Source organism: Plectrocnemia conspersa, unplaced genomic scaffold (assembly GCF_051122295.1).
Source record: "Plectrocnemia conspersa isolate PC_06_02 unplaced genomic scaffold, ASM5112229v1 ptg000012l, whole genome shotgun sequence".
NCBI lineage: Eukaryota > Metazoa > Arthropoda > Insecta > Trichoptera > Polycentropodidae > Plectrocnemia > Plectrocnemia conspersa.
The window spans coordinates 5,155,373-5,178,572 of record NW_028277176.1 but is presented as its reverse complement, the minus strand read 5'-3'; the positions used below and the strand labels follow the sequence as shown (position 1 = coordinate 5,178,572).

At 29.6% G+C, this 23,200-nt stretch overlaps 1 protein-coding gene across 7 annotated transcripts in view; it reads right to left on the bottom strand.

The window, feature by feature from the left end:
• The window catches only part of LOC148228042 (GATA-binding factor C-like), a 160,402-nt gene that overhangs the window by 28,398 nt on the left and 108,804 nt on the right, over nt 1–23,200 (bottom strand). For all 7 annotated transcript variants that reach the window (XM_088200373.1, XM_088200377.1, XM_088200376.1 and 4 more), the window contains one exon: nt 14,129–14,263. In XM_088200373.1, coding sequence (XP_088056499.1) covers nt 14,129–14,263 — 135 coding nt within the window. The remainder of the gene's footprint in view (nt 1–14,128; nt 14,264–23,200) is intronic.

The following is a 23,200-nucleotide window of genomic DNA, read 5'->3' as shown; positions in this document are numbered from 1 at the left end:
TTTTATAACTATTATTGTCCATATTATAAGATGAATCATAAGTTTGGAATCACTTTTTTAAATATTGAAATATGGTTTCAATAGATGAGAGCAATTCTATAAAAATCTTATTTTATTGATATTTTGTATAGTTATTATTTATATACTGTAGTAAATATAGCTATTTTAACCGTTTCTCATTGCACTATTTATGACACGGGAATCCCCATTTATTTCGGATGTATTCTTCCGGAATCTATTTTGATCTTAGCATAACAAGTGGACAAGTAGAAAGTACATCTCCAGACGATTTTTTATGGTTGCTCTTCGAAATAGATTGTTCTAGGTCAAAAACCTAGACACGTCTACCATAAAAATAGGACAAAGGAAGACAATCAAACGTTATACACGTAAAGGGTTACGCGAGGCAATTTTCACCATTGTGTTTAAGCGTCAGAAGATTAAAAAAATATATAAACGATTTTCTAAGATTTTCGTCGGAACACAGCATTATGCTACATTGTTGTCGAGGAAAATCAGCGAATAATTGCACACATTCACAATTTTCACATTAAGTCCAATTAAATGGCGAAAACAATTAAGTCTTTGTTCGCCAGCGCCGAAAAGCCTTCAACAACAATAAGCTTTGGTCGAGAAACAATGAAAGTTGCGAAAGCGCTCTCATTTAACAGTAAGGCGGAAGGAGTGGATACATTTTTTATGTAGTGTCTCATAAAAGTGTAACACAATTTTTAATATAGATTATATTTAAAGGTAATGAAAGTTGGTTTCAAAACTATAAATAAAATAAAAGTGTGTGTGTATATTTATATGGCACTCTTAATTATTTTTTGTAGCGGAAAATCTAACTAAAACGCGATTTCGTCGTAACAATATTTTAATAAATGGCTTCTTCACTTTTATAAAATGTGATCTCGACTTGCGATAGTGTCGTTGAAACGTCACGGACCGTATAAAAACTCGAACATTAATTCGCGGCCTTGCGTCAAAATATGTGAGCTAATTTAATAAAGCCTGTATTAAATTAATAGTTGTGTGAATTTTAACCAAAGCTGATAAAAAGTAACACTTTTTGATAGTGCGCGTGTGCGAACACTTGCAAGATTATTTTTTATATAAAATTTTAACAATTCCAATCAGAAATTGTCTAGTTATTCTTAACATTTGCCTATTAAATATAATTAAAATTAATCGTAATTGTCAATCTAAGAAGCAACCGTTTTACTTAAATTACTCTATTGTCCAAATTATGACGTCAGTTATAAAAAATGACAAAGTCACGTTCAAGTGGTCAGTGTAATTTTAATATGATTTTTTTATGTGAGAGCCGCTGTTCCGTTAACGTTGAATGTTATCGTTTGATTCGAATTTTTCACGGTGCGACCGTAGAGAATCTTGTCGCGTGTCAAGTTGTCTGTCAGAATTGCTGTTTTGAGATTTAAAGTTGTTGTAAGAAGAAAGAAAATGTTTAATTTATTGTGAAGGAAAAAATATAAATTAAGGTCAGTAATTACTACGAATTAAATTGCCCGTTAAGTCAACTATGATCGCAATCGCCACAATGGAAGTAACTGTGGTTAAATTTTAATACATTTTCAACACATTAACTAAATGTGTTTTTTTTTAACAAAGAAAGTTTATTACATTAGTGAAAATAATATATCATTTAAAAAAAATTAACTGTGCATTTTAAAGTAGCCTGAATATGAGGATGTGTGTATATTGAAATTAAAATAATAAACACAAATAACATTATGAACTTTGAAAAAATACATATTTAATGAATTGTTATATTTATAACAGCCTAGTATAAGTATCTGTCTATTGATCTGAAAGACCTGGGTTCGAAATCCACACCGACATAGTATTTCTATCGTGTTTGGGAGATCGGAATTAGTGACTATTATATAATTATAATTTCGATCGATCATCACAGATTAAGTTTATTTTTATTTTCATAATATACTGTGATGATTAATTAAAATCGAGCTAGATCGTACATTTTTGTATTAGATTTTAAGCTACTTCAGCGCATATAGAATAACAAAAAAAATACAGTTCCAAAGTTTTCGATTGATTACTTATATTATCAACACGACAGTACAGTGATTTTGTTGGTGATTAATACCTAAACCCCTGAGTTTCAATCCTATATGAACCGTAATGTTTTCATGCAATCTATCGCGTCTTAGAGATAGGAATTAGTGATTTTTACATAATTATAATTCCGATATGTGGTGGAAGTTTGAAAAAATAGGTTTTTAGTGTTGATCTATTAACCATAGCTGTATAAGCCTTTAGTGATTCATTCTGTTTTTTACATTAATGAGATAAAATAAAAAAGTGACTCCTTGTTGAGTTTGCCCCTGATATCCTCAACGCCTCGTATCATCACCTTAATTTTATTTTAAAACTATAAAATACTAATATTATATATTTTGAAAATAGCTTGTTGTAAATGTGTATTATTAAATATACAAATAATATTTTTAAAACGATATATTTTTTTACAAAAAATCGGTAAATGTGAACGCGCCTTTACACAGCTCACCTTCAATTCGTCAAAGCTACCAAATGCAACTTTGTCCCATCTAAACATGAAACATTCCCAAAGCATAAATTCAAGCTTTTCCCCCCCTCCCACCCTCCTCTCCTACCTCCCCTGTCCCTCGCAGTCGCCGTAATGGCCGCACTATCCGGTAGTGTGCGTAGTTTTGGCCCCGAGATGGAGATGTTATCGACGTTTCGGTCGTTACGCCGGCACGCATCATTCAGCGGCCGAAGAGAAGAGATCTAGATGCTGCGATAGCTCGGGTAGTTCGGTTATCTTTAGCCGGGGCCGCGGGACACGATAGCGTCTTTTATCCGGCCCACAGATTATTGCCCGCTGAAGATATTCGGACGATATTCGACCGAATGCCACTTGGCCGGACACGCGCGCAAACGCGTTTATGTAATACGGGGGCGATACGTATGCAAATGGGGGATTGTAAAAGTTGTGCTTGCAGCAATCGATTATGTAAATGTTCAGACAGCGGAAGGAAGTTTTTTGGAATTGTGAGAAATTCGGAAAGGTGTCCAATTAGAGAATCTGTGCTGGGATTTAGAGATCGAGATTAACGGGAATATTACAAAATATATAGCAGTAACGAATCTTGGAAGTTTAATGAGCTATAAATAAAAATTTAATTACAATAAAATAAGATTTCAATAATGATAATATCTTTTTCTAAGATTTTTTAAAGACCTTATACTACGAATTTTGTCCTTTAAATTACTAATGGAAATCATAATTACGATTAATAAAAATATATGACACGTCGTAAAAGATAAAATAAAATTTTAGGCCAATGTATGATTTTCAGCAGCATCAAGACTATTTGTTTAAATTTTAACCACATAGGAGCATAAAGAGCTTCATTATTAAAATCAGTACAAAGCTTAATTTTATTTATCTTAACTCGTTTTGCACAAAAAAATACTAATAAACATTATTCGTATTGATTTAAAAATCTATAGATGCACAATATCAACTCAAAAATATAAGTATTTCTGGATTTTCGGCAATTACAAAGTGGTTTTTGTCATTACATATTATAAATATAAGAAGACTTCAGATGCAAGAAGTATAGCAAAAAATGATTATCTAAATTGTTAACTTAAAAAAATACCTAATAATACACGACTTTATTTTAGAGTTGGTCCGCTTTCTATCTACTGCCTAAAATACTACAACTTGATACGCTCAAAAAAAATATTACCATATTAAATTAATTTAAAAAACATTATTCATATTGATTTAAATAGATACAAAATTTGATACTAGCAACTATAAAAGTCCACAGCTACACAATATTACCTTGGAAATATGAGTATTTTTTTGGATTTTCCGCGATTACAAAGTGTTTTTTTCTATAATTTTATTTGTCGGGTGTTATAAGTAACATAAATTTCGCAAAAAGACACAATTGGGCTGTAGAAAAAATTTATTCGTAGTTATTCGGTTTTTGGTATAAAATCAAAAATCAATAAAAAATAGATCAAACTAATAAAACATATACGATTTTAAGTTTATCTTTTTGGATGATACGCTGTTTTTAAAATTTATTGGTTTTTCCTATAAATTATTATAATTAAATTCATTAAAAAACTTTTTTGCCATTGTCATACTAACGGGGTAAAAATTTCACAAATTAATTTACTTTTTCGAGCATCATCTTTATCAGCGTTAATTTTATATAACGACGAACAACGATATATCGTTGTTTAGCATTCAAGGGGTTAAGTTAATTTATTATATTTTCAGTAAAATGCCTACAATTTTTTAAAATGCAAATAAGTTACAACAGTGAATGTTTCATAAAATTAAAAAACAGTTAATATATTAAACATAAGATAAATAATTTTCATAAATACTTTACTTATTTATTTCATATGAATCTGTTAAATATTTTAAGAAAATAAAGCGTTAAGCTCAGCTTGACACTTTTCCTTTATGTAGCTTTCACTATCATCACTGCAATCTAACATTGTTTAGATATAATGTAAACAACTACTGGAAATCTATAACCGATCGATACAGCACACATTTCCTTAAGATCATTCAGATAATAACACTAGATAACCATAATCCTCAATTGTGTGATGTTTATACGTCGAAAGGGCACGCTTTACACCAAAACAAACACACACAAAAAAATCTTATCAAAAATCTCACGACCATCGTCCAGATGGACCTATTACGTATCTACGATCTCTTACCCTAAAGATTCATTTTTTTCTTCTACATAATAATTCCGCGTGGGCACATTCGCCTGACCGTGTGTATCAAACAGATCTTAGGCGCCAGATTAAGACACCTCAGACGAAGATTAGGCGTTTTGTCCGCCAGACTTATACAAGAAAAGAAGAGATTTTATAAAACTGAGGGATTATGGTATTGTTCTCCCATTGCAGTGTTTATGCGACGGGGATAATCTTCGAGAGCCTATTTGTTAATGTTTTGCCAACGTCATGGAATGCCTCATATACTATATGATACACAGTAAAATAAATTCAACTTTGATATTATCAGACAATATATATGTATAATACATCTATATGTATATATTTCGTAAGAATGCTGACCTTGGTCGTTCCAAGGGAGGCAGTTCATCAAACATGGTTACCGGTTTGGAAGTTTTGTCGTGACGATGAGACATACCAGCAACCGAAATCCGTGACAAGACAAACTGCACGGAGGAGTTCGGTTGAGATGTGAGCCCATCTCTGAGGAGATGAGCTGAGTTGAATGGATCGTTTTGTGTACTTCTGATACTTAAGATCGATATCGCTGAAACGCACGGCACAAAAGCGATGCTTTGTGCTGAAGACATGGGCCTGACGGTTTCGGACCATCGACCGTTCGCTATTCTCGAATTGTCGGGCCTCTTTGTATCATCATAATAATAGCTCGATTAGATTAATGCGAATAATGGCAAACGACTCGACTATAAATGAGTTTTAAAATCTCGTTTAATTGCTAAATTAAAAATGGCATTAATACATGTCGGGCAATTATGCGAGCATTAAAATTTTCCACCTCCGCACGACTTCTGTTCCGTCTCATAGATCGTAGGTCCGGTGTTTGCGGTAGATCACCAGATAAGATGGACAGCTTCCAGATCTAGCGATGATGATCTACGGTCCCCTCGGCGAGAGAGTTCAGCATCGCATCGGCTCTTATCAGCGGTTTACATCTAAAATCTATTTGCCTATGCCAACGTCTAATTCTGAAGCGGCTCGAAAAGTTTCGCGTCGTCTAATGATGTTATTAATGGCGAGCACGTAACGCGATAGCTAGAAAAATCGTTTCGAAAGAAAAAATATAGAAAATTATCTGACTAGTCCATAAATTCGTACATGTTTACATCTTATTTGTAATTAAAATGCTATATATTGAAATTCATGATATTTTAAGTAATAAAACACACAAAAAATCAGTTTATCAAGAAGATCAAAAAAATTTATAATATATTTTCGGTACTAAAAAATAACATATAAGATTAATATTCTCAATTAAAAATATAAACCAGTTTTACAAAAACCTTAAACTTAAAATTTTAAATTATTTGAATAACAAGAAACGAAGTGAATCTACTGAGTTTAAAACTTAAAACAGTCTTAAAAAAAGTTTAACCAAAAGATTCGAATGATTTTGAATAATTATGTATTGCCATGAAATTTATAATTTAAAAAGCATAAACCAGTTTTAAAAATCTGATAAACTTAAAGTTTAGAACGTTTTTGAATAATCTAGAAAAAATCATTTAAAATATTTAAAAAATTCTACTCATACATTTGAATTTATTTTAAAACAAATAACTACTAATATTAGTTAACTCTACTGAATTTTAGTCATAAATTAGTCTCAAGCCAAAAATAGCCTAAAAAAAAGGCATTTCATTGTATGCTATATATTGATAATAAATTGACCATTTAAAAATTTATGAACAAATAACTAATATATTAAATTAATCTACTGAATTTTAACCCTTAAATGCATGGTTTCGCAAATCTGCAACAATTTATTTAAGCGCTTATAACTCAGTCTACGTTTAATAAAGGAACTCTATTACATATTGTTACATATGTGTAACAAACGCCGAGCCATTGTGTTTTAAAATTATTCCGATAGATGTCTCTGTACGCGTGATATTGCCATTTTGAAAAAAAAAATCATTGAGTGCAGATGTGCCACATTTTTGGGAATTTCAAAATTTGTTTTCATCGGTACTAGTGGATATAAAATGAAATAATATTATTTATATACTCCAAAATTGTTTATTTATTTTTGATTTCTATTTTTTGTAATATTTGTATAAAATAAACAAAACATGCAGTTGTAGACACTGGCCCATATTGAACAAGAGGAACAGATGAAAATGCCGAAATGCAATGGAATTTCACAAAAAATGTGTGAACATTTTTTTAATAAAAAGAAAAGTTACTGTAAGAATTTTCAGTAGTAAATATTTTTTGTTTGTCTTTAATTTTAATATATTTTATTTGCGTACTACATAATGTTGCATATTTACAACAGGCATTTTTTATAAATATAATCCACAAATAAGCCCAATTATTTTTTCCGTCATTTTCAGCCTAATTTTAGTACAAAAATATTTTTAATTTTGAATTTGAAAAAATCATGCATTTAAGGGTTAAGCATTAACTGATTTTGCATAAACGATAAATTTTGAATGTTTTTAAATAGTCTAAAAAAATATACCTCCATTACGAGTTATTGATGAAAAAATTAAAAGCAAATAACTACTTATATATTAGTTATTGGTGGAAAACTTGCTATTTACAAATTTATAAGCAAATTATTACTAATATATTAGTGAAATCCACTGAACTTAAAGCATAAACTGATTTTATAAAAACGTAAAACCAAAAGTTTTGAACTTTTTTGAATAGCATTAAAAATATCCTTCGATTACGAATTATGTATTAATGAGAAATTTGTCATTTAAAAAATTATAAACAAATAACTACTCATATATAAGTTAAATATACTAAATTTAAAGCATTAACAGATGTTACAAAAAAAAAGTTTTAAATGTTTCTGCATAATCAAAAAACGTACCATTGCTAGTGATATATTGCTGGAAAATTTATCATCTCAAAATTTATAAGCGAATAATATTTTTAATACAGAAAATATTTTTCGTTCTCATCTCTCTCCAAATTCTTACCAATAGATTTTTTTTTATTTATAATGAGTTAAGAAATAGCAAAGCAATGACAAATTTATCATAGAACGTTACTCTAAATAATTTTATAAAATTTAGAGACAGAAATAATAATGTGAAGACTAGCTGTGGGATTTTTTAGAAAGATTCGTTCAATTGACTATTCTCTAAAAAACTAATTATTAATTTACTTTTGTATTTCGTTGCCTTCTAGAAATATTGAAAATGTACAGACTTGTAAATGTACAGGGTGAATTATTTATTTTTAGTAAACAATGGAAATGAAACTTGCAGAACAATGCAAAAATGTTTACATATAGTATTATTTTAACCAAACGATAACATTAGATATATGTATATTGTCACCATTAATCAACAAAAAACAATATTTTATTTTAAAATATTACAGAGAAATGTTTGAATTTTTATTAAAATAAATAAATTTAAATTAACAGAAAAAAACTATGAAATACTTCAGATTTGTCTCATTATATAATCAGTTCATCCACATATGTTTCATTATGTGTCACCTCAGTTAATCTACAATTTAAAAAATATTTGCAGTGTTGCTTTTAGTGACAATGAGTCAATATTTTATTATATTAAGATTTTATATATATCAATGCACGTATTATAGAGATTATAATAATAAGCCAATTTCAATAAAATGTCGAATCTTAAGACCATGTATTTATAATAAGTAATTATATTATTTTCTTATACAAACTTTGTGCGTTTGGTCGAAATGTAAAATTAAAGCGACCAAAAAAAGCTTTTAGACGATTTACGGGATTACCGCAAAACATGTCAAATAGAACAAAAGTTTCGTGGGGAAAGACACACGCCCTTATATGTCGTATTATCTCAAAGCATCCCAAACATTTGGCCTTATCTGCGGTTCGAATCGGCCGAAGAACGGCAGTAATGTAAGAGCTTTCAGAGTCGCACAAAAAAGTCGCCCGCATTTTGCGAGAGGCGAGAAAAAGCCGCGAATACTTCGGATGTATTCTATCTATTCGCTCTTATCTCCTTTACTGCATCATCACCTGCCATCGTGGGTGCAATATGGATCGTCATCTCGGTGACAGCTCACTTATCGTTTATACCCATCGCTGAATTATGTCCGCGTAAATAATGCGGTGTGCGAGAACATCACAATTGAAGTGTGCCCGTCAATTTTACGTCAGGAAGATGTATGAAATATGAGGTTAGCAATGATACATTGGAATCGTATGCCACTTTACATTTAAATAATGCATATTAAATATCGAGTTAATATATAAGACCCACAGCTTAAAAATATAACTAAAGCAAACTATTTACAAGACAGATTTGCCGCATAAAAAAAATCTAAGCCTAGCTAATTAAATATAATATCATACTTAATATAACCCATTATCTAAATTAAAAAATATGGTCTAATTTTTATGATGAATTTAATTAAATGAATTAATCCATATAATAATAAATATATAAATATATTTTATTATAATTATTACAAAAATTTAATTTAACAACACATGCTCGCATAATTTATTTTTAAGCATATTCTAAGAATATTGTATTGAAAGTATTTTTTTTCAAGAACTAAGCACGCGTTAGCTCGAGTCTCTTCAGAACAGACATTTAAACGCTTATCTCTGGATCTCAAATACCGATTTGAAATCTAGAAGCAGATGTATCTTAAATGCGACAATATCTCAGATTTTCAGATTCCTTTTCTTTAAATTCAAAACACACAAACTCTACACAATAATTTATATATAAACCGACGCGCATTGTCTTCCAAATTTAAGTTAATTTCTCCACGAATTAAGATTTCGTATCACATTAAGAAATTTAATATGGCAACCATTGTGATAATAACTGGTGTCGGATATTCGGCACAGCGTTTCTGTAAATTATAACGATTCTTTATTTTTTTTCATTCTCCATCTTGAACTTATTGATGTTCCGACAAGATAAGGCCAAGATTGACGTTTCTATTTGAGCCATTGTGTTTCATTGTGGTGATTTTTACGTATACGAAGCTCGTTGGTGATATAGTTCCGTTTTAATTTTTTTCATGTCTCCAAAGAGTGACTTTTTATTATGAAATTAGTGAGGATCAAACACAGCGCTTTTTATCTATACAAATAACGAACCGTGTAACGATAAAATTATACATTCGAACCCTAGTTCCATTATTAAATAATGTTATCTAATTAATTCCTTTAAGAGAATAGTGACGTTTATGCTTCCACATATCGTAATTTTATTAAATTATAAAATAAATAATGAGTTTTTTGGACAATTTACGCGCACATAAAACCAGAATACTAACTAAGTAATGGGCGCATAAATATAACACATTCGCTGCTGCTTTGTTGTTTTTTTTTATTGGTACTATTTCATTTTATGTTATAAAGTATCGTTAAAATAACGGAAGAGGGAATATCGCATATCCGATATGAGCTTTCGCAACAATGTCGGCAAAAGCTCTCAGATCGTTTGTATTATTTTGTAAGCAATATGCCCACTTGTAGAGCTCTTGAGTATACAATTATTTAAAGGACTCCTATCAAAAACTGGCAATGTCTTTGATCCGTATTTCTCAAATGAAAAAATAAACAAAGTGTTTCTAATATTTTTAACACTTTACCGACCGGCAGTTTCACTACCAGACTTACGCTAAATACCGGCACCTTTTCGCAAAACTTCGCGAATTTTACCTTTTTTATTTAAATTTATGTATCTTTTGATACGGTCCGAATATTTCGTTGAATTTTTCTAGACATGTTATAAATGTATCAATGCATCAATTCAAGTTATTATTAGATGGTTCTCAACATGTGGTTCGCCGGAAATAAAAAATAATTATTACTTTTCCTTATTATTAGATTTTTAAAATGATTATCTTGATTTTAAAATTATAAAAACGAATAACCTAGAAATTTTAATAAAAATAATTTAAATTTAGTTAACCAGCGGTTCTCAAACTTTTTTAAATTTGTAAAAACTTTTTTCAAGCAAACTTTTCTTTTGTATTGTGACATTTTTACTAATACGAGTTTACTGATGTATAATTCATTTGCAATAAAATATTCACTAACCGTTGTAATTCACTCCATCGACATGTGAAATTTTCCAGGCACATACACACATAATTTACATTGTCTTTCACGTGTAAATCACTTTTCACAATAACTAGTTATATAATGAAAGTTTAAAGTGTCTCGATTTTTTACTGTTTTTCACAATTGCAACAATATTACCCCATATCGTTTATATTTGGTTTCAAATATTCGTAATTTTGCATTTTTTAGATATTCTGGTAAAACCCGATTCTTCCTTATGGTACCACAGATGCTATTTTTTTTCATATATATTTTTTTTTTGCTATTTCAGCACTTATAATAATCGTCCATATAAAGATGATGCCATTTGTATTTATTGTCTGATGTTAGATGTGATATTGAATCTTGTAACGAAATTCTAGGTCCTTAATATATATTTAAAATTTTGATATGTATCCTGACACTAATTCACATACCATTCTTATCACTATACCGTACTTTGTGAGCTTACTGGGGTTGTATACGTAAAAATTTAATCTTCCACACCATGGGATCATACCCTCATCCAGAGATGTGTTTTGGCTTGGTTTGTACATCTTTTTTAATCTTTCGGAGAAATAATCAATTATTTTTTGTACTTTGAACAGTAATCCTACATTATCAGGAACATTTTCATTATTGGAAAAACGCAGGTAACGTAATATTTGATAAAACCTATTTCTACTCATGGTTTTTGTAAATATCAAGGTTCCTATTAGTGGATTTATTGTCTAATACAGGTGTAATGAGCCTTTTTTTACCAGGCCCATTAGCAATATCAACTCAAACCAATTTTTTAATTCTGGTACCGTTACATCCACCCATTTTTTAGATTTTATTTGCAGTTTGTATCTGTTGATGTGTTGATTATGGTGTCTATTCGTTTATTCTGCAATAACGGGAATCAAGTCATCTTCAATAAAGTTTTGTGTCTTGTAAAGTGTCTTCTAAGTATTTTTCTTGTTCATCTTCCTCATTGCTCATGAGCATCATTGCATGTGGACGATTTCTTTCATGAACAGAGGAGTCTGAATCACTATCATTATAATTTTCATTGTCACTTGGAATATCTATATATATTTAACACTATATTAAATAACATAAACTGTAATTATTTTCACGTAGATTCTACACTCGTATCTAACTAAAAAACTATGTTTTATAAACAGTTCGTAATATTTTTCGAATATTCACTCGAGCACACGAAAACCAGATGCACTTCACACGATAGTATAACTTAAACTTAATTCTTATCCATAAGTTTTTATGTGTATCGTGCTAATAATTCAAAAATAATTACTCGAAAAAATTCCCACTTTCTAAAATAATGTGTCACTGAGATTCGGTATTTCCAGTAAGCCAGTATTATCTGAAGGGAATTAATATTTACTCACAAAAAATATGTTGGAATTTCCTTATAGCAGGATAGAAAAAAATACAATAGAATCTTACTAATCTGACAATCTTGAGATTCTCAGTAATCCAATACTATCTAATGGTTAATGATATGATAAATTTTTAGTGTCTTGTACTTTTTATATATGTACATCGTATTTTTTAATTTTATGTAATTTGACTTTATTTCTAAATAAACCCATTTACCCAATAAATTATTTTTAAATATACACATTTATATGTTTGTGTATAAAATATCATATTTTTTCTTTTTTTACACCGTCCGAAAAAAAAGTGTGCTGGATAAAAGTTTTTTGAAATTTGAAAAAGTTTGAGAACCGTTGGTTACCTCAATTCTAATTATATTTATTTAAATTCCTAGATTACTTGCTTTTATAATTTTAAAATCATCAATCAATTTTAAAATCTAATAATAAGGAAATGTAATAATTAATTTCTATTTCCGGCGAACCACATGTTGAGAACCACTTAATAATGGCTTGAATTGATGCATTGTTACATTTATAACATGTCTAGAAAAATTTGTTGAAATATTCGGACCACATCAAAAGATACAGAAGTTTGTCTGGTAGTGAAACTGCCTGATGAAAGAAATATAAAATATATTTATAAAACCTTCGCATTTGTCTAAATATAATTAAAAAAAAAAAAAATTAAAATAAAATGAAAATTCATACATTTATTTAGTCATCTCTTAAAAAAAATCAAATAAAACACTAAACATATATTTTTAATTTGACATGGAAACGAAAACATACACAGGACGCCAATTGGCGTCTGCGGTGTTTAACTTTCGGCACACTCAGGACGCCAATTGGCGTGAGCGGTAGATAAAGTGTTAATATAAAATGTTTTCATCTCAAATCAAACCATTGAACTTTAAAATGTTTATATAAAATTAAATATCACAATATTATATTATTTTGAATTTTGAGAATGTTTGGCTATTGAGAAACATTATATAGATCGACAACAATAGGGCCTAGCCCACTTTCCGCCCTGCATATAGGGATTTGTATCGGTACCACTTTTTACACAGCCAATTGCAATAATGGCTCCAGTCAAGAGTAAAAGTGAAACTTAAGACTCGATAAAAGATTTTTTTTCTTGGGCCACTTTATATTTGCCCCTCCTTGAGAGAAGAAATATTTATTTCATTGTATCGAAATTGTCCCTGTACTGTACTTAAGGGTGCTCTAAATTGTATATGTTTGTACATTGTATATTATAATATATAATACAATGAAATATGTCAATTGTGTTATTTTAAATTTAATATCTTTAATAATGATATTTTTATTCTTTATTTTATTTATAGCTTAATAAAAATATTAAGAATAAAAAATACTTTAAAAAGTAAATAAACGGAAATACTAAGCTTGTATATGTAACAACAACAAAAAAAGTTTTGTGCAAACATGACCTATTGAATACGCACCCAAGGAGCACTTATTATTTGTCAAAGCAAGGGATGTAGCAAACACTACACGACGAAATGGCACCGATAAAAGGCATCGCTTCCTTTGAGTAACTTATACTATCGCATTAACTCACCGCATGGTACCTTTGTATCCATAATAGACACAACTACAATGAAACCGAACTTTGAGAGATCGTTGAAATAAAAATATATTTTCAAACTCGAAAATCATGATGATAGAGATTCGACTGAGGGTATAAATCCGATTATCTCAGCTTGGGGTAGATTCGTTCCCTGCGGTTCCTTAAGCCCTTCGACAATAAACCTTAAGCTAACACTAACGAAATTGCGGTTACGGATCTTATTTTTTGTTCAGGAAGGGGTCGATTCGAAAGTAATTGGATTCGCTGACCTTATGTCGAAGAAGAAGTGTTAAACGACGCTGTAAATCAGTGTGTACTTACATTATGAAGTTTGTAGTAGAGCCCGCATGCGTTGCAGACTGGTTCTCCATTTTGGTTACGCCTCCAAAGGGTCGTCGTGGTGGTTTTGCAGTTCGCGCACGACGTGCCAGCTCGTCGTGCTGCACTCTGCAACGACTGAAACAATCAAAAATATCAATTTAGTTGTAAATCCAGAGTCATTTTGTAGTGCTAATCACTTTAAAACAACTAAAATTACAGGTAAATATAGCAGTTTGCAATATTTAACATATAAAGGTAGATTTTTTGTCACAAGTCTATATGTTAAAAAATATTATCAATAACAAAAACAGAATTATCTCTTATTGATAACAAACTAAAACACCATTTTTTAGCAAATTTAATACAAATTATCTGTACCTATATTTAAAACACAATTTAACCTTAATTCTTACTTTGTTGTAATTCATTATTATTATTTTTTTATTAAAGAAAATACTGTGTTTTCTTTTCAATCAATAAAATAATATAGCGTAGATTCTGAATTTCCCGTATCATGTTTAAAAAAATAATAAAAGTACATTTTCATGTTTTTCCAGTGGCAAATTACTCCATAAGGATCTTGAGAGGACCGCTAAAATAATTTATATATAACCAAGCTATAATATATTAAAAAAAATATTTAAGACAAACTAAACTATGGATTCCCTAAGAAAAATGTCTAAACATGGGCGAAGATTTCCTCTTTGTTCTTAATCAAAGGAATTAATTTAGAATGTTTAATAAGAATGAAAACGATTTTTTAATTAATGCCGTGGAGTACCATAAATATTTTTAATTAGTTCAATACGGTTTGGATCACAATGAAGTGTTTTCGAAATATATTTATTTTAAATTATGTAACGCTAATTTTATATGTTTAGTATAATTTTAAATATTTATATTTTATTCTAATATAATAAACAATATCTATAATTCTTTTTATTTGATTTTATGAATTTAAGATAATTTTATTCTACATCTATTTTTAATACTTAAATTACTTGCTGCATAGAATATTGCTACGAGTTTTGTGAGCTTGTTATTATCAGGGACGTCGTTTTAGGAGAGGAGAGGGGGCAGATGGAGGCATATTCCAACCCTTGAATTTTGGCCAGAAAAATGCATGTCATTTTATGAATTTTAATAAACTAGAAATATTACAAAAACGACCACTGACTGGCCAACTTTTGCCACCTACTTGAAAAAAATTGAAATAACGTCCCTGATTCTAAACCAGATTTTCTCGGGCTATCCTTAAAAAAATAAAGTAAAAATAAATTATGTATATTCTAAAGAAAAAATAATATCTCACGGTGTACCACATGGGTCTAAATTGCGACCACTGCTGTTTTTATTATATATTAATAATATTATTAATATTTAATAAAAAAAATGCATTGGTGATAATGTTAAAGAAGTTGTAAATAATTTAAATAGTAAATTAAGTATAATAGAAATATAATTAAAAAATAATTTACTTGAACTAAATGTAGGTTTATTAATAAAAAAAATATGTTAGATAATAATATAAAAATAATTATGGATAACTCTATTTTAGAAATAGTTTATAATATAAAACATTTAGGAATAATTTTAGATAAAAAAAGAAATTTCAAGGAACATTATAATTACATATTAAAAAATATATATTATCAAGAATGAAAAATATGTTAACTATAAACACAAAAAAAATACAATATTTGCCCATTTTATTATTGTCCAATATGTTTAATAAATTTGATAAAATGACGTTGCAAGAATTAAAAAATAGAGTAATGAGAGTAGTCTTAAACAAATTATCATAAATAATTTACTAGTTGTAGAAGTATGATTAATAGATTGGAATGGTTTAATGTTCAATAAATATTGAAAATGAATCACTCAAATAGATTCACTAAAAATTTTAACTTCCGCTATAACCTAATATATAATTAATGCACTCAACTGTAAAAATTTGCAATTTTTCCGAAGCTAAAAGCTCTTTAAAAGGCGTCAATAGCTTTAATTTTTTTTCCATCAATTAATTTTATATTTAATACATAATACAATTGCAAATTTAATTGTTATATTTTTATACCATATTAACTTTTAATTATATTTTAATTACAGCGTTAAATATTGTAGTATTAGAGGAAAATTCACGTTAGTATGAAAATTCACCGATAGATGGTATTAGGTGTAATTCGCGGCGTTAAATAATTTTCATTATTTACTTTACAATAACCTAACCAAATTAATAATTATGCCATTACATGATTTTTATTTTCTTGTTAAATTAAACATTATTTATACATACAATAATTATGCGTATCCTTGAATAATTTAAAATTCAACCGACGATTCCTAAAAACGGCTCATTATCAACGAATTTATTCATGAAACAATGAAGGGCTCACAATAGTTCCCACGAATACCCATTCGTGAGATTGACAGATAACCATATGAATAAATATATATTTTGCAATGCGTATGTTTAAATTTAATTGTTGTATATATAATATCGTTACATTATATAATATAACAAAGATTTTTTATGGCCGCACATTACGAATCGATAAAGGATTACAAAGACAACATTTCCTTTTACAAGGATTTGACACCTGGATGACCGAAGGCCGAAATTGCCCTCCGCGGGACACGATCTAATAAAAAATAATAAACCGAAGCGAATCCCTAACAAATAACCATTCAATAACAAAACTACTCCAATTCACCTGACAACCAAAGATACGCTCCTTTTTATATCCTCTTAAAAACTCATCAATAATCATATACCTGGCACGGACCTTGATACACCTTGTGTCCAAAATATATGTTACACATTTTTAATGTTTATTATATCATATTTTATATAAAATATTTATATTATACACACGCATATTATGATGTTGAGTTTAACTAACTTGATAATAGCATAGTTTTTTTTTTTAAATAAATTATATTTTATTTTATAAATAAATTTGGAATATTATTTTGGATCACCTTGTCGATAAAGACTGCGTCAAAAAAGAGAGATGTGCCATCTTCTATTGTGGTAGTAATGCATCATTCAGGGTCAGATGGACTGAAATAAGCTGTTCTGATGAGGGGATGTAGAGTGCCAACTAAAAGCTAGCATTCTAATAAAGCAGGTGACGGCACACCTTTAACTACAGGAGCGCCAGTTAAAAAAACACATACATTCCAATGCGGAATTGTCTTGAAAGAAATTACGGACAGTTCGCTAACGAAGCGGAATTCACGCGTTGATTATTTGATAATCAATTATTTTGTGATTGGAGAATAGATTTATATGTTTAAGAGTCACTATGAATTATTGCTTTATTTAATTAACTTTCAAATTTCACTCCTAAAAATAAAACAATTATTATTTATTTTAATAAAATTGATTCACAAGTGCCCCAATTTTTTTATATTTATGCAATTTTCTGCTCATTCAGAAATATTTAATATTAAACAAGCCATAACATAATAAGACAACACAGAATTGAAAAGCTTCGTCTGTAAAATGCTATAAACTAAAACATATTTTTATCGGTAATGCATTACTTTATAAAACACAGTGTAAAATAAAAAAATATCGTATTTCCGCTAGGGTCCGCGTGACGCAGTAGAATAAAAGTGTGAGATTTGGATAAATAGAAACTAAGGCCCGTATCTAGTCGAACTTTCGCTTTAAAACAATGTACTAAGTGCGACCTCCTACTTGGGCTTTCGCGTTTAACACCTGCAGTCAATGAAAATAACAGTGTCTGTTTAAAATGTGTAAGATTTTTTTTATCGAAATTCAACAGCAAAATCGTTTAGCAAATATATAATAATAGCGACGTTCATTTAAAAGTCATCATTTTTCACTGATTAGCTAATTATTATTTGTATTGCTTTTTGTTGTTAATGTGCTTTTTCTAATAATTTATGGTTTAAGGCCGCAATAGCGGCAAACCATTTAGATCAAACTTCCGTTATTAGTTATAATTAATTAATTTACATTACATTAATTCTTTATTAATTTTAATTCAAGACCATTCTTAGAACTATTTAATATGACGATGGCATGCAAATAATAGCACATTATGACGCATTGGGAAACCTATTAAGTCATGCTTGTCAGATTTATATGTAAATGAATAAATTTAAGATGTTGAATAGGTACTACTTAACACGTAAAGACCCTTAAATTACAGCAATGATTTTTATTCAATTCCAAGTCCGTCCCTGTCTTTTCGCTGCACCTTCGCTCGCATAAAATTCGTTTACATCGGATGCACCCTAACCGGGCGCCCCGTCCCCCCACAACCTACAAGCAATTACAGATAACGAAATTTCCCGATTTCGTCCGCGGCGGACGGTGTATAACAATTATATCCGTCCATTATATTTCTGTTGCGCTCTCTCACTGTTTCTTCCATTGAGTGTGTACGCGCGTGCGTGCGAGTGTGAGTGCGCGCGTCGTATTCTCCCTCCGCGCCTAGATGACTCTCAGACATTGGCGCCGTCTCGCTCGCACTTACAGAAGTAAGCGCGCGGGAGGTAATGCTTGCGTCTCGCTCGCGCGCCGTTATCAGCTGTTGAGGATCGCTATCCAATTAAGCCTGACAATCCTGTGACAGGAACGAGCGCAGTTATACGCGAGTACTTTGGGGACAATACAGGAACGTACTGTTCGTACTCTGGCGTACGGTCGGTCGAATAGAAAGCGACCGGATAAAATGTATTATGTGCTTTATCATTTCTAGATATAATAAAGGGTTGAAATAAAATAGTAACTAAGCACACAAACGTTGCTATATATTTAAATTAAATAATTTTTTGTGTAGCTAATTTTTTTCTATATTATCTAAGTGAAAAATGCTAAAGAAATAATAATTAAGAGTTGCTTCTAAAATAAGTTAATCAGAGAGCGTGATGAAAAAAATTATAAGAATAATAAGAAAATATATGTTTTCTTATTGTACAATTTTTTTTGCTCTCGCATGACAGGGGCTAACCCAATGCGTTACAATGGACTTAAGCTTTTGGGGTTTTTTTGATAAATAAACATAAAATATAATCGCAAATAAACAAATTTAAAATAATATTAAATACAATTTTTTTCAACAGAATCTTTTTCAATATATAAATAATCAACTTTGATTAATGAAATGTAGATTAAAGCAATACCAAATATATAAAGGCCAAGCTGTTCATTCTCATATATATCGTGACGTCACGAACATCAGGGCAAGCGAAACGCGTCAGTAGATACGAGCATAGATGAATATCAACGATCATAAAAATACGATAATAGTTTAAAGGTTGAAATAGTGTTTGACACAATATTGAAAAAAAAAATTTCTCCCATCTTAATGTAATATATAATAATATATGTATATACAAACATAACTATTATAATCAAAATATTATAAGTAGTAATATTACTTATTATCAATCAATAATTGTGTACTCTTCATTATCTCAAGAGTCCGTTTATTTGTTTTCGCATTATTATATGTATTTACAATCTAGAATTTGATTAATTATAATTTTTTGTATATTGCTTTATTTTATAAATAAGCATAAATATAATCTATTTTTAAAAAAATAATTAATATATATTAATATATTATTATTCCTCTTTCTGATGACGTCATGCGTGAGCTATCTGGTCTTGTAAAATAGAGCGTATTGATAATAATCATAATTTTGAATACAAAATTAACGAAATTGTTTTGATTTATCAAAAATCAATCTGGTGATATTTAACATTTTCATTTAAATTTTAAATTTTATCAAATAATAATCTGTTATTTAACTGTCAGTTATTGGGTTGTTAAAAATCTATTAATTAACTGTTTATACCGACAATACCAAAAATAATTTAATGACATACATGATTTTAGTACACGAATATTCTAAAGCTTTTTACTTTTATGAAGCAATTTTTGTGTTGCATATGTTAAAATATCTGTATTTAGTCAATATTATTTAATTAGTATTAAACATATATTAAAACCAATTAAATTACTTATCAATTACTGACCCAATAAATCAGGAAAATATTATAAACCATTAAAAAAACTGCTAATTTTTTAGCCAAAAATGCTAATATAGTCTGAGAGGTTAGAATTAATGATTAATATTTTAATATATTTCCGATCGATCATTGACGATTATCCTAATGAATCGAGCTATGTTATGCATAATATCATCTATTGATTTAAGACTGTAATTATATGTATATACTTTGATTTAAGTCCACTTATTTTAATTGTTTTACGCCATTGTAACGCATTAGGCTAGTGCCTATTATGTTTAAATGAAAGATTTGCAATACATATTTTTATATATGTATATATAGTAAATTACAGCATTAATAATCAAATAATAATAATATATTAGATTATTTTTTTAATCCATGGATTATTGTTTATTATCGCGACTACTTTAATAATCGATGAAATGGTTGTCAATACATCAAAAGCGATAATTTATTGCCGACATTACATATGTTTTAAAAACACAGTCGACATTTTAAATAGGCGAAAAACACGTTTTTGATCAATTCTCAAGCGATCGAACGATCAGATATTTATCCAAAGAGAATATCATCGTCCGGCGAGGAATGTTGCGTGATGATACATTTTTTTATCCAAAATTATATTTATAAATAATTATATTATCGCGCTAATACTCAACTAGCGATCCAGTGGCGATAACGCTAAACGGTTAGCTGAACAATAAATAATCTCGAGCGGTTGTGATTAACTTGGCAGCTGATTTACATTCTAATTTGCGATGGCCCATTCCGAGCGACGGGCCTGAACTTGCGCCCATGCGACGAGCGATTACGCTGTGACTTATTGCGAGCCAATTGTCACAAGCGCCTGGGCAAAATTGCCTGGAAAACGGCCCGCGATTTACATTATTTTTAACGCCATTTTCCCGACAATGGCGTAGAGAAAAAATAACGCTTATTACGCCAATTAATACGCGCGTTTAGTTGGTAATTTTTACGTATATTTATTGCGGCGAGAGACATTTTAATTACGGGTACTTATTGCACAGTGATGCCGAACCGGCAGAGGCGAGAGCAATTAATTTTATTAATTTATTCCTATTCTATGGTGTATAGTTCGCGACGAGAGTTTCCCAAACGGTGTGTAATTTGAAGCGCGTATATTATTTTGTCAGCCTATTAACTAGGTTTAATGAGAGGTGGATGGATTAAATTATTACTTCTTTCATAAGTATTGGATTCGAATAAAAATTGACATTAAATTTTAATTCAGTTAATATATATTTATTATAATTACATACCATAAACAATTTAATAGCGAATCGCTTTTAAATTTCACAGTCATAATTAATTATTAAAAATTCGCGTTAATGCTTAAATTATACTAAAAATCTAAAACAAAGGGGTGATATTTAAACTATGCCGAAGAATCATAAATTAACTCATACTTATTTCATCAAAAATATATAATCATTTGGTATTTAACTCTTCTAGTGATTTTTATCTAGTCGTAATTTTAATATACGATATGAAACGTTTAATTAAATGTTATTATAAAGCGACTATAAAAAATCACTTATATATGATAATTACACTTATCTTAAGTAAGCGATTCACAACTTTTTTCACAACACTGCGTTTCTTTTCGTATAATTAATATTTCAATTATACTATTTTTTTCAGCGTGCGAAAAAGCTCACCTGTCGATATCTAATCCGAGATAATCATTGCCGCATTTTTATATTATATATAAAAATCGTTAATTACATATAATTCAAAGCCAAGGATGAGTTGAATATGAAGCCATATACAATATATCATCCCGTCGTATCATAGTACATCTTTTTTGCACTTTATACTGTAATTATTTTGATTTTTCGCACTATAATTTAATTACACATAATATAATTAATTTATTTCGTGCCAAAATACTTGCTATATCGTTAAAATATTAAATGCGCGATGAATATTCATTTTTGTTTATCGTGTATGCGTTTACGCCCATTACGCGAATCATGTGTGGGATAATATGATTTGTTTATTACGTGAGGTGACTATCAAAGGTCATTCTAAGTGAACTAATTTAAAAGTTAAAAATATAAAGCATTAAGAACTTTAATAAACTGTAGAAGAAATGCTGACAATATCTCATCTAGAATCTGAATCAAAAGGTGGTTTAACTATGCAAATCAAATGCTTACATTACATTTTATGTAATAATCTAATACAAAAATTTAAAGGAAAAAGCTGTTATTTACTATTTATGGAAATAGTATGCTTTTATTGTTATTGTATGAGTTTATATCGCAAGAATTAATAAATGTATTATTTTTATTGCACAGTTAGAACTCAATGCTACCAGAGTTGAGCCTTTATTTTTCAACCAACCATGTCATAATCCAAATAAAAAGCTACACGAGTAATGTGTGTGGTTTTACGATATGCCCGACAACATTCTCTAAAGCTTTTATGTGAACTTGCCGTGTTGTGAACTGTCGAGCATTTACTATTTTTATGGTCCTTGTTGGTATATACTTAACCGGTCACACACACATATATGCACACCTGTTGTGGTATAGTGTGCGAGAGAAAGAAACGGTTGTACGCGTTTTGTAAACAAGGTGTAAATTCACATCACAACCGCACATTGTGGCGTAATTAAGCGAAACGAGACCAGGGAATAGATAAATCTCGAAATGCGCCAGGGAGGAGCGCGCGTTGCATATTCAATGGGGAAATTTGCGCATGAATTGCACACGTGCATGTGTGCGTGCTCCGATGCTTGCAAAGATAATTTTCCAACCCTTAGAAAGGCGATGGCGTGTTATTATTTAATTTGGCACAATGGGGCGGTATTAGCATCGATATCGGCGCGTTTCGTAGATAAACATATGTAGATATGTAGGGGTGTAAAATTCACAAGTTGATGTTTAAAATTAATTTTTCGACTAAACGCAATTGTACACCATGGTAACATAGAGTCAAAAGTATGGTTTAATTATACTATCAAAAGATTTTTTTTGCTTATACAACACTTAACAATAAAATCAAAACACCGCTCCTACTTCAAAAATCCA